General features: G+C 39.8%; 1 protein-coding gene across 3 annotated transcripts in view; it reads left to right on the top strand.

Annotated features, from left to right (window-relative positions):
* GABRA3 (gamma-aminobutyric acid type A receptor subunit alpha3) overlaps window positions 1-14,327 on the top strand; it is a 428,833-nt gene that overhangs the window by 142,833 nt on the left and 271,673 nt on the right. For all 3 annotated transcript variants that reach the window (XM_066250025.1, XM_066250022.1, XM_066250023.1), the window contains exon 2: window positions 9,107-9,272. In XM_066250025.1, coding sequence (XP_066106122.1) covers window positions 9,127-9,272 — 146 coding nt within the window. In that variant the 5' untranslated portion in view covers window positions 9,107-9,126. The remainder of the gene's footprint in view (window positions 1-9,106; window positions 9,273-14,327) is intronic.

The following is a 14,327-nucleotide window of genomic DNA, read 5'->3' as shown; positions in this document are numbered from 1 at the left end:
GCAGTTTGTACAGAGTTTGTGCAGGGAGAAGAAAGTAGATGGGGAACAGAGGTGAACAAGACTGGTGAGGTTAGAAACCTTTGATCCCCCATACACTGTTGATGGGAATATAAAGTAGTACAACCATTATGGAAGAAAGTATGGTGGTTCCTCAAAAAACTGAAAATAGAATTACCTTATGACCCAGCAATCCCTCTACTGGGTATATACCCCCAAAACTCAGAAATATTGATACATAAAGACACATGCAGCCCCATGTTCATTGCAGCATTGTTCACAGTGGCCAGGACATGGAAACAACCAAAAAGCCCATCAATAGATGACTGGATAAAGAAGATGTGGCACATATACACTATGGAATACTAAGCTGTAAGAAATGATGACATCGGATCATTTACAACAAAATGGTGGGATCTTGATAACATTATACGAAGTGAAATAAGTAAATGAGAAAAAACCAGGAACTGCATTATTCCATACGTAGGTGGGACATAAAAGTGAAACTAAGAGACATTGATAAGAGTGTGGTGGTTACGGGGGGAGGGGGGAGAGGGAGAGGAAAAGGGGGGAGGGAGAGGGGCACAAAGAAAACTAGATAGAAGGTGACAGAGGACAATCTGACTTTGGGGGATGGGTATGCAACATACGTGAATGACAAGATAACCTGGAGTTGTTATCTTTGAATATATGTATCCTGATTTATTGATGTCGCCCCATTAAAAATAAAGTTATTAAAAAAAAAGAAACCTTTGATCCTAGAAAAACTCGGATAAGTCAGTAGCTTTGTGAGCACTGAATGAGTGGGTTTTGGAGCCCAGTTTGTGTTTTACTTGCCCATTAGGTGCAAGCTAGGATTAAAGATGATGGCCTACCAGCTTTTGGCTCCATTTTTGTTACCATCTGTCCGAATTCAATGCAAACCTGCATGGGCTGGGTGGCTGTGATAGTGACTGTGGATACTGGCTTTACAAGCAGGTTCAGACTGAATGTGGTTGACAGTACCCTATGCTGAAGTTCTTTCAGCTGGTATGACTCTGGGTCTCAGGGAGGAAGACTGAGAGAGTCCTCTCTTGGGGCTGAATGTGCCTCTCCTAAAGGTGGCTAAACACCTCGACCAGATTCAACATTAGACTAACAGGAACCCACACTTTATTTTATTTTTTTGTAATTTTCTGAAGTTGGAAATGGGGAGGCAGTCAGACAGACTCCCGAACATGCCCGACCAGGATCCACCCGGCATGCCCACCAGGGGGTGATGCTCTGCCCATCTGGGGCTTCGCTCTGTTGCAATCAGAGCCATTCTAGTGCCTGAGGCAGAGGCCACAGAGCCATCCTCAGTGCCCGGGCCAACTTTGCTCCGGTGGAGCCTTGGCTGCAGGCGGGGAAGAGAGAAACAGAAAGGAAGGAGAGGGGGAAGGGTGGAGAAGCAGATGGGCTCTTCTCCTGTGTGCCCTGGCCTGGAATCGAACCCAGGACTCCTGCACGCCAGGCCAATGCTCTACCACTGAGCCAACGGGCCAGAGCAGGAACCCACACTTTAAATGTTTATGCTCCAAGCTTCTCTTCCACCTCTTGTTGAATCTAGTTCATCAGGACTGAATATCCAGCACCCAGGCCGGCTGATTGTGAAGCTCCACCCTATCCAATGCACATGAGCCACAGTGCCAGTGCTGATCACAAAGAGTGGAACTTTCCTCAGCTGGGTCAGGTTTGAGGAGCCTTTCCTTAGGATACTAGTCAAGCAAGGGTTTGTTTGATCCTGATCTGACACTTTCTGAAACTGGCCCCTGGATATGCCAGCCCTGGACCTCCCTGGCAGAAACCTGTCACAGAGCAGTGGGAGACAGTGTCCATGTCCAGCCCTCAGCAACCTTTTTGAGCTACAAACAGTGCAGAGTTTATGGTTGCCTCTGCTTGGCCCAGGTGTACATAATAATACCCAACTGCATTCCTCGGTTAGCTTTTACTCACACTAAGCCTGGGTGCAGTTTCACTTAAAAGCCACGTTTCCCTGAGTTCTGCCTACTAAAGCCTCTGGCTGCTGGCTGCTTGTTGGGTTCAGTTGCTGAAAATCTTCTGCTAGAATCTAGTGCTTGCAGCAATTCAGGGATTAGACAAGGTGGTAGGTGTGGCTCTTCCCCTTTGCCTTAGGTATCAATCTGTCTAGACTTTTTTCACAGACCTCCGTAGGATATGACACCAGGATTCTGGTGGGTGTGGCCTCTGCAACCCAGAGGTGTGGTCTGCTGCTCTCCAGACAGTTTCTACTGAGTTTCCTCATGAGGTGGAAGCACCAGTTCTAGAGTTGGGAGAGTATGGGGGAATGCCCTGGTCTCAACACCAGAAAACTGAGATATTGATGTGCTTTTTGCTTCCTTTCCTCTCAGAATGACCCATCGCCATGACTGGGGTAGGAGAGACACCTGAGGGCAGAGCATTTGCTTTTCTTTAGGCTGATGCAACACAGAGGGGATGCTCCACCCGAGAAAGATGGTGACTTCAGTGTTGGAGAATGACTCAGCACAGTGGTTCCAGTGGCCGCCCCACACAATCTTTTTCCCTGGGCCTCCAAATTTACACTTTCCTCACACAACTCCAGTCCTCTCCTTTTTCATTTCAATTTTTTTTACATGAGTCCTTTCTCTTTTTTCTTTAAGGGTCTATCCAGTGGTTTGTCAATTTTATTGATCTTTTCAAAGAACCAGCTTTTTGTTGTGTTAATTTTTCTATAATTTTTTCTTCTTTTTTATTTATTTCTGCTCTAATTTTTACTATTTCATTTCTTCTACTGACTTTGTGTTTCCCATGTTCTTCTTTTTCTTATTTATTAAGATGTGATGCTAAGTTGTTTATTTGGGATCTCCCTTGTTTCTTGATATAAGCCTGAAATGATATAAACTTCCCTCTTATTACTGTTTTTGCTGGATCCCAGAAAATTTGATATGTCGTGTTTTCATTTTTATTTGGCTGTATATATTATTTCTTCGTTGACCCAGTCATTTTTTAGAAGTATGTTGTTTAATTTTTATATTTTGTGGGTTTCATTACTTCCCTTTACATTTGAATTCTAATTCCAAAGCTTTATGGTCAGAAAATATACTTGGTATAATTTCAATCTCTGTGAATTTATAGATGTTAATATTGTGGCCCAACATAAGGTCTGTCCTTGAGAATGATCCATGCACATTGGAGAAGAGCTTATAATCTGACCTTTTGGGATGAAATGCCCTGTAAATGTCTATTATTTCCTTTTGGTTTAGTGTGTCATTTAAAGCCAATGTTTCTTATTTATTTTCTTTTTGAATGATCTATCTGAAGCTATAAATGGTATGTACGAATATTCAAGTATGATTATGTTTTTGTCTGCCTCTATTTTTAGATCAGTTAGTAGATGTCTTATATATATTGTTGCTCCTGGTTTGGTGCATATATATTATGACGTGCATTGTCTTCTTGATACAATGTCTGCTTTATCATTATGAAATATCCATCTTTGTCTCTGGTTACATTTGTTGTCGTGAAGTCAGTATTTTCAGATATAAGTATGGCTACACCTGTTTTTCATTGGATATTATTTGCTTGGAGAATAATTTCCAACCTTTCTTTTTTAGTCTACTTTTGTCCTTGCAAAATAGATGTTTCTATTGAATGCAACATAAGCTTGGTTTTGCTTGTTGATCCAATCTGTTACTCTGTGCCTCTTTATTGGTGAGTTCAGTTCATTTACATTTAGGGTAATGAGTGATGCTTGAGGATTTTTTATAGCCATTTTATAATTTTTTTGTGGTATCTCTGTGTCTTGTTTGGTTTTCTGGTTTTTTGTTTCTGTCAGTTTTGTTTAATGGTATTCCATACTTCTTTCCCATGATCTTTTTTAAAGCTGTGTATTACAGTAGTGGCTTTTTCATGTGTGATTATCATTAAGTTATTAAGAGAAAAATGTTCATATATACAAGATTCCTTTTTTTTTTGTATTTTTCTGAAGCTGGAAACGGGGAGAGACAGTCAGACAGACTCCTGGCGCGCCCACCAGGGGCAACGCTCTGCCCACCAGGGGGCGATGCTCTGCCCCTCCGGGGCGTTTCTCTGCCGTGACCAGAGCCACTCCAGCGCCTGGGGCAGAGGCCAAGGAGCCATCCCCAGCGCCCGGGCCATCTTTGCTCCAATGGAGCCTCTGCTGCGAGAGGGGAAGAGAGAGACAGAGAGGAAGGAAGGGGGGGTGGAGAAGCAAATGGGCGCTTCTCCTATGTGCCCTGGCCAGGAATCGAACCCGGGTCCCCCGCACACCAGGCCGATACTCTACCACTGAGCCAACTGGCCAGGGTCACAAGATTCCTTTTTCTTATTAGTGCTCCTGCATTCCATTCTACTTTGCTACTGAAGATCTTCATCCTCTACCCTTTTATGTTATAGTTGTCACAGATTATTCCTGTTTTTATTGTGACCTTTTTGGAGATTTTACTTGTATTTTTGAAATATTTTGTTCTTTGTTTCTGGTTGAATAACCCTGTTAAGTATTTCCAACAGTGGGGAATTTCTGGTTATAAATTTCCTCAATTTTGGTTTGTCTGTATAAGTTTTTGTTTCTCCTTCATATTTTAAGAATAACTTTAATGGATATAGTATTCTTTGTTGGTAATTTCTCTTTTTCAGTATTTTGAATGTTTGGGTCCATTCTCTTCTGGCTTGCAAAGTTTCTGTTGAGAAGTCTAATGATACCCTAACAAGCTTTTAAAATATGTTATGTTCTTTTTCCTAGCTCTCTTGAGGATATTTTATTTGTTATTGATTTTTGACAATTTTATTATGATGTACCTTGGAGTAGATCTGTTTGGGTTGTGGTAACTCGGTGTTCTATTTGCTTCTTCAATTTGAGGCTCTTACTCTTTCCATAGGCATGATAAGTTCTCATCAATTGTTTGTTTGAATAGACTCTCCTTTCCCTTCTTTATCTCATTCTGATATACTCATTTTTCTTATATTGCTCTTTCTGATGGAGTCAATTGTTGGAGAGTTTTTTAAGTTTTTTTAATTTGTAAGTTTTTCTCCTATTCTCTCTATAGCATCTCTAGTTGCCTGTCTTCAATGTCACTGATTCTTTCCTCTATCTGGATTTCTCTATTAACCAAACTTGCTACTTCAGTTTTCAGTTCATGTATTGAGTTCTTCATTTCTGTTTTTAAAGTTTCAGTCTCCTTTGTCAGTGTTCCTTTTTTCTTTTTCTTTTTTTATCAAGTGAGATATGAGGAGGCAAAGACCAACTCCCAAATGCACTGCTACTTGGATTCACCCAGAAAACCCCCTACCAGGAAATGTTCTGCTTATTTGGGCCGCTACTCTCTTCCTCAGCAACTGACCTATTTAACGTCTGAAGTGAGTCCATATAGCCATCCTCAGTTTCTGGGGCCAATTTTGGATGCATCATTTATGCCATCTTTGCAGAAGGGGAAGAGAGAGAGAGAGGAGGAGGAGGGGTAGAGAAGCAGATGGGCTCTTCTCCTGTGTGCCCTGACCAGAAATAAGATTGAAAAAAATCAAGAACAAAACTCCCAGAAAAAAATGAACATAAAATATATAAAAATTAAAGAAGATGGCATTCAAAAGAGAAAAAAAAGAAATAAGAAAAAAAGAGGGGGAATAAATTTCTGTTTTGAGAGGTCTCTTTCAGTAGGTGTTGCTGTATTACAAGTTTTAGCTCTGTGAAGTTCCTGGGTTGTCCTCCACTGAGATGTTGCTGTCACAATAATGTAGGCAGTGCCACAGTCACTTTGTTGGGTGGCCATGTTCTGAGGGCTTTTTGACTTCATCTTTATCACTTCAGCTTTCCTGGTTTACAGCTCTACCAATGGCAATCTCAGGTTTATGTGAATTCTTCCCCCCATCTCAACACACCTGGTAATTGGATGTAGAGCACCTGTGTTCTTCAGGGGATAGAGTGGCTCTGGAGAGTTAGCTGTGAGGTTTGTCTCTGCCATTCTGTACAGCAAGGTGAAGGAGGCAGAATAAGGGAGGCTTGGGACTCCATTTTAGTTTTCTCTGTCTCTTCCAAGTGCAGGCTTCAGAAAGACTGCAGGAACACTGTCCATAACCTTTCATTCTGGCCACTTTGGTTATCTCCACCTTTGCCCCCTATCTCACTGTTCCTCCAGGCAGAAGGAGACCCAGTCACTCAGATTCCCCTCTTGGTACCCTTCAGACAAAATCCAAGCAGCCTGTGCTACCCTCCTCCCTGTAGTCCAGCAGAAGAAAAAATAAACAGTAACTCTTGCTTTGTCTCTGTAGCACACCACAAATGTGTTTTATCTTCAATCCCCTATTTTACCCCATCCCACCTTTATTCTATTTGATGAGTGGATCTTTCAGGCACAACTGTGAGCCTAGCTGGAGTTCCCTTGCTGTGTTATAGTTGTTTAATTTTTGAAATTTCAGGGAGAAAGATCAGGAGTATCTCTCACACTGCCATTACTCTGACATCCCTTTTATTCAATTTATAATGTGAGTTACTGTGTTGAGTGATTCCTGCCTTTGTACATAACTATTTACATTAGTTTGTTACCATAAGTATAATAGCAAATTACCAATAGAAAAAATTTCTTTCCCAAAAAAACTCTTTTTCTTTTTTTAGTATGTATGCCTTCTTTAGTACCATGGCCCTCTGTTCCTGTATCATGGCAGTCTACTCCCCTAGCATGACTATCTGCCTGTAAACCATGTTGCTTAATTCTGTGTTAGAGTTGCCATGACATATACATTGTGTGTGTATATATCATGATTAAGAACTGATATACCAAAAATTTCTTTACATGCATTATGGTTGTTAAAGCATATGTCATAGTTGTTCTCAAAATACTTTATTGTGTTTGAAGGCTCTTTGTTCAAGAGTCATGGTTTCAATTTATATACTACAGTGTCTTGAAAATTCACCAATTTTATTATGAGAATATTTTATGTCTCCTCTCCTCTATAGCCCTTATCTGCATTTGTTTGATGGTCTTCTGAACATGTACCTTGGATGTGTATATGTTCATTTAATGCTAATATCTGCTAATGTGCTACATTTTTCTGTATATATACCAGAGTTAGGACCTGTTGTGTAAAAATTTGCTAACTTATTAAGGTTATTTGTTCCAGTGGCATGTAAAATTTTATTAATGAATATCTTCCCAATAAATTTATTTTAAAACTTAACCATGATAAAAAACATAACAAATCTTAACTATTTAAATGTACATTTTAGTTGTGCTAAGTATATTTACATTGCTATACAACAGTTCAGTGGCATGCTTTTGATCTTGTACAATGTTTTAATGGAATGAGTACCTACCCCTTTTCTCTTTTTAGTGACTGTTATGTTTATTGATATGGTTTTCTGACATTTATTATGGTTAAATTTTTATAGAAAAAATACCTCCATATGCATTATAATAATGATGTTTGGTTACAAAGTGTCATAAGTTGGAGAACACATATTACATCCAACCTCTTCTATATATGATAGCAGTTTTTTCATGAATAATGATTATTTGAACACATACCTTAGTCATAAGTTTACATAAAATTCTTGTCTTCTTATGTTTAATACCATACATTATAGTTTTTCCTTCCAAATCATTGGAATCTATTCTTAGTGTAAAGTTTGCTGCTTGTTTATTCTAATTATTTAAATATTACCCATGCTTATATGCTAGAATAACATGGTTGAAAACACACACTATGAGTCCCTATGCTTATGCAGTATGTCCATCTTCTCCTATAACCAGGATTATTAATTATGCACTCATGTTTTCTGAGTACTCATCATGGTTCTCTCTTTATCTTGTGGATCATTCCTAGAATTTGGACTTTATATTCTGCACCAAGTCTCTATTTCTGTAGAATAATTGTCAATTATGTATCAAAATTAAGTAATGATCATTGTTATATTATCATTCAACATTAGGATCTGCCAAAACACTAGGAATGTTTGACCATATATCATGGTTCTGCCCACACTGTGGATGTTTCTCATGCTCTAGAGTTTTATACTTATGCATGTTTTCTTACTCATATGCCATAATTTTTTGAAAAGTTCTGTTCTTTTTATTTCTGTAAAATAACCATCAACTCTTGTACAGCTTATGAATTATTATTTTTTACTTATTTATTCATTTTAGAGAGGAGAGAGAGAGAGAAGTGGCAGGAAGCATCAACTCCCATATGTGCCTTGACCAGGCAAGCTTAGGGTTTCGAACCCACAACCTCAGTGTTCTAGGCCGACACTTTATCTACTGCGCCACCACAGGCCAGCAGCTTATGAATTATTATTGTCACAACACATATATCAGCTCTACCATAAGAAATTGCTGTTTTGTGAAAAAAAATTGTTTCATGACTTTATATGATACATCCTAACACTGTGATTGTTTTTATCTATACTATGGACATTTCCTCATGTCAAAAGTCCATCTTCCCAGTATCATAGTTTTCTATGCCTATACCTGATTATGTCGGAGCCTGTGACAGGTGTATTAAATTAAGAATATGCAGACTTGGTAAGCTGCTGAATGAAGAGGCACAAGCCACTTACACATGGTTTGCAGGAAGGTTTCTTAACTCTATCAAGATGAGACTAAATCATAAATATGCTATGAAGACACTCCAAGTCTTAATATTCTGATATTCCCTAAAATACTACTGTATACTATGGAAAAAAATATCTATGACAGTAAAAGACAAACAGAATTGGTGGAAAATTAAATGAACACATGAGAGATTATCTTAAAATTTGGGATTTTAACAAATAACTGAGGCTGGGAGAAGTTCTGTGAGTCACCTAGTCATAGGAAGAAGGGAAAGAAATAGAACTGCAACTTAAGACTACTGATTACTGATTTAGAGCGTTTAACATTACCTTTACCAGAATTGGCTCTGGAATATTTACAGATTAGGAGTGAACTTTGATGACACTGATTAACTGGAGAAAAGAAATTAAGCATTTAATAACTAGATGCTTGGTAAGTTAAATGTCTCCACTAGAGTTAAATAAAATCTTTTTGAAACATTTTCTTTCTCTTTCCCTTTGTCTACTCCTTTCCCCTTCCTCCTTTTCTTAACATGGATCTCACAGGACTCTCTAAGTTGGTGCCTATGAAGATGACAATCACACAAATGAGTCACTTCTACACAACTAGCCTTGGGCTTCTTTTCCTGATTAATATTCTCCCTGGAACAACTGGCCAAGGAGAATCAAGACGACAAGAACCTGGGGATTTTGTGAAGCAGGATATTGGCGGGTAAGAACCCTTAACTCCTAGAAACAAGACTGCTGTGATAAATTCTGGCCTTGGACAAAAAAAAATTTAATTTTTCCCAGATTAACTAAAGTACTCTGGTTTTTGATACTACATATTATGTTATATTTTGAAAAGCATTATCAGCTCAGACTCTCAAGGTTGAAAGGGATCTCTTGGGCAACTTATTTAAATTCCCTCTGTAACTCCTTAAAAAATTCTATACATTAATTTGTTCTCAATCTCTCATATCTTTAACCTGTTGTTTTTTATTGGCTCTGTACCATTAGCATTTAAATAAAATCAAGATCTGTCCATCTTAAATTTTTTAAAAAAATTCCTGTATAAGTGACTTAAATCTTTCATCTTCCCTTGACATCTATGTATTCATATTGATCATGTCACTCTGTTAAAGTTAATTTTCTAAATAAAATTTTAACAAATCTTTAATCTTCTTTCCTGTTATACCTCTAAAGAAGTAGTTTTCTTTATTTTCTCTACTTACCTACTACTCTGCTCTACCACTCCAACACTGCTGCTGCCTGACTTCCAACCCCAGAACTCTAAGGCAACTTGTACAACCAATATTGTCAATGATGACTCTGTTACTAAAATGTAAATTTGTCTGTTCCTAAATTAGTTAATTTCTTTAGTACCGTGTGAACACATTTAACCTTGTTGACTCTTTCAGCCCCCCCTTAGTTCCTTTTTATTATTAAATAAAATGTGTGTATATATATATATATTGCATCATATAAGTATAAGTTTAAACATAATTCTTTCTTTGACTTCAGAGATACCACAATGGTCAGATTCTCAGATTAGTTTCTTTAGAAGCAGAACTGATTTTAAATAAATAAATCTCAGATAAGGATTTTAAAGCAAATGATTTTTTTCTTTATTGAATAAATTTTATTTATTTATTTACTTTTATTTATTTATAAAATTAAATTTAAATGGTGACATTGATTAATAAGAGTACATAGGTTTTAGGTAATCATCTCTATGGCATTTAAACTGTTGACTGTGTAGTGTGCCCATTAACCAAAGTCAAATCACTCTCCATCATTCCAAACTTGTCCCATTTTATTCCCTTCCTCCACCCCCTTCAAAAAAACCCCTTCCCCCTGGTAACCACTTTATATTTATCTACATCCATGAGTCTCAGTTTTATATTGCACTTCTGTGTGAAATCATATAGTTTTTAGCTTTTTCTGATTTAGTTATTTCACTCAATATAATGTTTATAAGGTCCATCCATGTTGTAAATGGCAAAATATTATCATTTCTTATGGCTGAGTAGTATTCAATTGTATTTATGTACCAACTCTTCTTCATCTAATGTGAATAATGCTTTGATGAATGTGGTAGTGCATGTATGTTTACATACCAACATTTTCAATTTTCTTGGATAGATACCCAGTAGAGGAATTGCTTGGTGATATGGTAGTTCTATTCTTAATATTTTGAGGAACCACCACATTTTCTAACACAATGCCATACTAGTTTACATTCCCATAAGCAGTGAATAAGTGTTCCTTTTTATCTACCACCTCTCCAACACTTATTACTACCTGCCTTGTTGATAATAGTTTAAGAGCTGTGAGGTGATATCTCATCGTAGCTGTGACTTGCATTTCTCTATGAGCTAATGAAGATGAGCATCCTTTCATATTTATTTATTTATTTTTAATATTTACTTAGAAAATCAAGTCATTGATTGATTGATAAGAGTATATAGGTTTTGGGGATTCTAAGATGGTGACAGAATAGGCAAACGTTTCAACTGGCATCACCCAGGAACAAAGTTACAAACAATCATCTTGAAAATCCAGTTTTGGACTCAAAAAAGAGGAGTCTATAACCAAGTGTCACAGAAGAAGCCACAGCAAGACTGGTAGAAAGGGAAGAAATACAAAAATGCAGCCCCGCTCCCAGTAGAGAGTGGTGGTTGAGGGCCAGAGGAACTCTCACTGTGAGAAGGATTTCCCTGAGAGGTGTGGGTCCTCAACCCCAGGTCCAGAGCCCCAGCCTAGGTTACCAGAACCTATAAGAGGTGCCTACACAGCATTTGGAAGTTAAAAGAGCTGAGTTTCTGTCTATAAGAAAGAGACAGAGCACTCGGAGATGCAGGCTCCGTCTTAAAGGGCCCACATAGAAAATCTGGTTTACAGCCTCTTACCTGGGGTTCTGGTTGAGGGAGAGCTGAGAGGATTAGAGTTGCATGAGAAGACTGTAAAGTTGGAGGTCCAGAGGGAGACACTGCGGGGAACAGCCACTGGAACCCTGTGCTGAGTCATTCTCCAATAATGTAGTCCCATCTTTCTTGGGTGGAAAAGTTCTCTCTAAGCAGAATCAGCCTGGGAAAAAGCAACTGCTTCATCCTCAAGAGTCTCATGCCAAAGTCATGGAGAATGAGTCATACTGAGAAGCCAGAAATCAGGGGGTGCATCAGTGACTCAATTTTCTGATATTGTGGCAAGTTTTCTCCCCAATGCTTCTGAGACTAAGACTGGTGATTCTGCCTCATGAAAGACTCAGTAGAAAATGGAGTGCGGGCAGACCACACCTCTTGTTTTCAGAGGCCACACCCTACTGAGGTCTGTGAAAAGAGTCTGGAGAGATTAACACCATGGGCCAAAAGGCAGATCCACACCCACCACCCTTCTTAACCCCTGAAGTGCCACAGGTTTTACACTCTACCAGAGGTTTTTTTCAGTGGCCAAACCCAACAAGTATCCAGCAGACAGAGGCTTCAGGAGGTGGGACTCAGGGAAATGTGGCTTTCCAGTGAAATTGTCCCCCAGGCCCAGTGTGGATAAAAGCCAACCTAGGAGTACAGCTTGGTATTTCCACATACACCTGGGCCAATACCAAACAGAGGCATTCATAAACTCTGGACTGCTTATAGCTCCAAAAGTTGCTGAGGGCTGGTCATGTGCACTGCCTGCCACTGGTCTGCACTGGGTTTCTGCCAGGGAGGTCCAGGGCTGGCACATCCAGGGGCCAGCTGCAGAAAGTATCAGATCACGACCCAACAACCCTTGCTAGACTGGTATCCTAAGGAAAGGCTGCTCAAACCTGGCCCAGCTGAGGTGAATTTCACTCTCTGTGATCAGCACTAGAATATCAGCTCATGTGCACTGGATAGAGTGGAGCTTCACAATCAGCTGACCTGGTCACTGGATAACCTACCCTACTGGGCTATATTCCACAGGGGGAAGGGAGAGAGGCTTAGATCATGGACATTTAATGTGTGGTTCCCTGTGAGTTTATTGTTGTATCTTGTCAAGGGGCTTAGCCACCTTTGGGAGGGGCATAGTCAGCATCAGGAGAGGACTCTCTTAGTATTCCTCCCTGAGGCCAGAGTCTCACTAGCTGAAAGAACTTCTGCATAGCGGATTGACAACTACACTCAGTCAGAACCTGCTTCTCACCTTGTTGAGGAGAAATAAAATTTGAGTATCCAACTGTGGCTGAGGGATTAAGCCCTGGAGTAGGGGCCGCATTCCCTGTACAGAGCTACTGACCAAGAGACCCCTGAAGTAGGAGGTACCACTAATGTTGTATCCACAACCTCACCTGCTCTAACTCTACAAGTGTGCAACCTATAGAGGGGTCAGTTGGGTGAGGCCAATTTGAGCCCACACTACAGTCTTACTACAGAAGACTCTGTGGGAAGACCAGTTAGCTGCAAGTGGAGGAGGAGCAGTAGAATAGTGGAGACAAATTTTACAAATCTTGGGGCTTTTACAGAGCTGTTATCACCTCTAAGCAGGAGAAAGCTGATCATTATAAAAAGGATGGCCCCTCCTTACTACCCAGGCACAGAATAAGGAGACAGAAAGAGATAAAAATGCAGTAGCTGCAAACATGTAGCCAAAAATGGGTTACAAACAACAACTAATGCCAACCCAAGAAGACCTAAAACCAACACAACTGGTAATGAGTAGAAGACAGCATCAACTCTGGACTCAGCTACCTACACAAGCAGCATGCTCAAAGGTGGAGTCTAGCAAGCACCAGACACCATGGAGAATAAATATGCCCAACAGGACAGACATTGCACAGTGTGTAATGCACATGATCACAGTTGATTCTTAGAGCCAACAAGCCTGAAAAGATAACCATACCAATGAAAGGACCAACTGCATACAATACTCACATACAACAGAAGGAAATATAGTACCTTCAAGAAGCATTCCTAGAACTAGGAAAACAAGTGGCTTGGAGGTCAGTACCACTGAGCCCATCTTCCTAATAAAGACACCAGAAAAATTTCAATGTTGGACAGCACTACCTGATATACAGACAAAATGGGCAAAGAAATGTGACCCAGGCCCTGGCCGGTTGGCTCAGAGGTAGAGCATTGGCCTGGCATGCAGGAGTCCCAGGTTCGATTCCTGGCCAGGGCACACAGGAGAAGTGCCCATCTTCTTCTCTACCCCTCCTCCTCTCCTTCCTCTCTGTCTCTCTCTTCCCCTCCCGCAGTGAGCCTCCATTGGAGCAAAAGATGGCCCGGGCACTGACGATGGCTCTATGGCCTCTGCCTCAGGTGCTAGAATAGCTCTGGATGCAACAAAGCAATGCCCTAGAGGGGCAGAGCATCGCCCCCTGGTGGGCATGTCGGGTGGATCCGGGTCAGGCACATGCAGGAGTCTGTCTGACTGCCTCCCCGTTTCCAGCTTTGGAAAAATGGAAAAAAAAAAAAAAAAGAAATGTGACCCAAATGAATCAACAAGAGAAATCCCCCGGAAAATAACTGAACAAGTTGGAAGTAACCAAATCACCAGATGCAGAGTTTAAAATAATGATTTCTAAGATGCTAAAGGATCTTAGAACAATGTATGAAAATAATAAGCACATAAATAAGAGATAGCAAGCATCAAAAAGGACATTGTAATCATAAAAAAGAATGAGTCAGAAATTATAAATACAATATTAGAAAAGAAGACTGCACTTGAAATCAACAGCAGGCTGGATAAAGCAGAGGATCAAATCAGTTGTTTAGAGGACAAGATAAACAAAAACATGGAAACAAAACAGCAAACAAAACAA

Source organism: Saccopteryx bilineata, chromosome X, assembly GCF_036850765.1.
Source record: "Saccopteryx bilineata isolate mSacBil1 chromosome X, mSacBil1_pri_phased_curated, whole genome shotgun sequence".
In the NCBI taxonomy this organism is placed as follows: domain Eukaryota; kingdom Metazoa; phylum Chordata; class Mammalia; order Chiroptera; family Emballonuridae; genus Saccopteryx; species Saccopteryx bilineata.
Note: the sequence above shows the minus strand (reverse complement) of the source record. Positions and strands in the feature narration are given on the sequence as shown.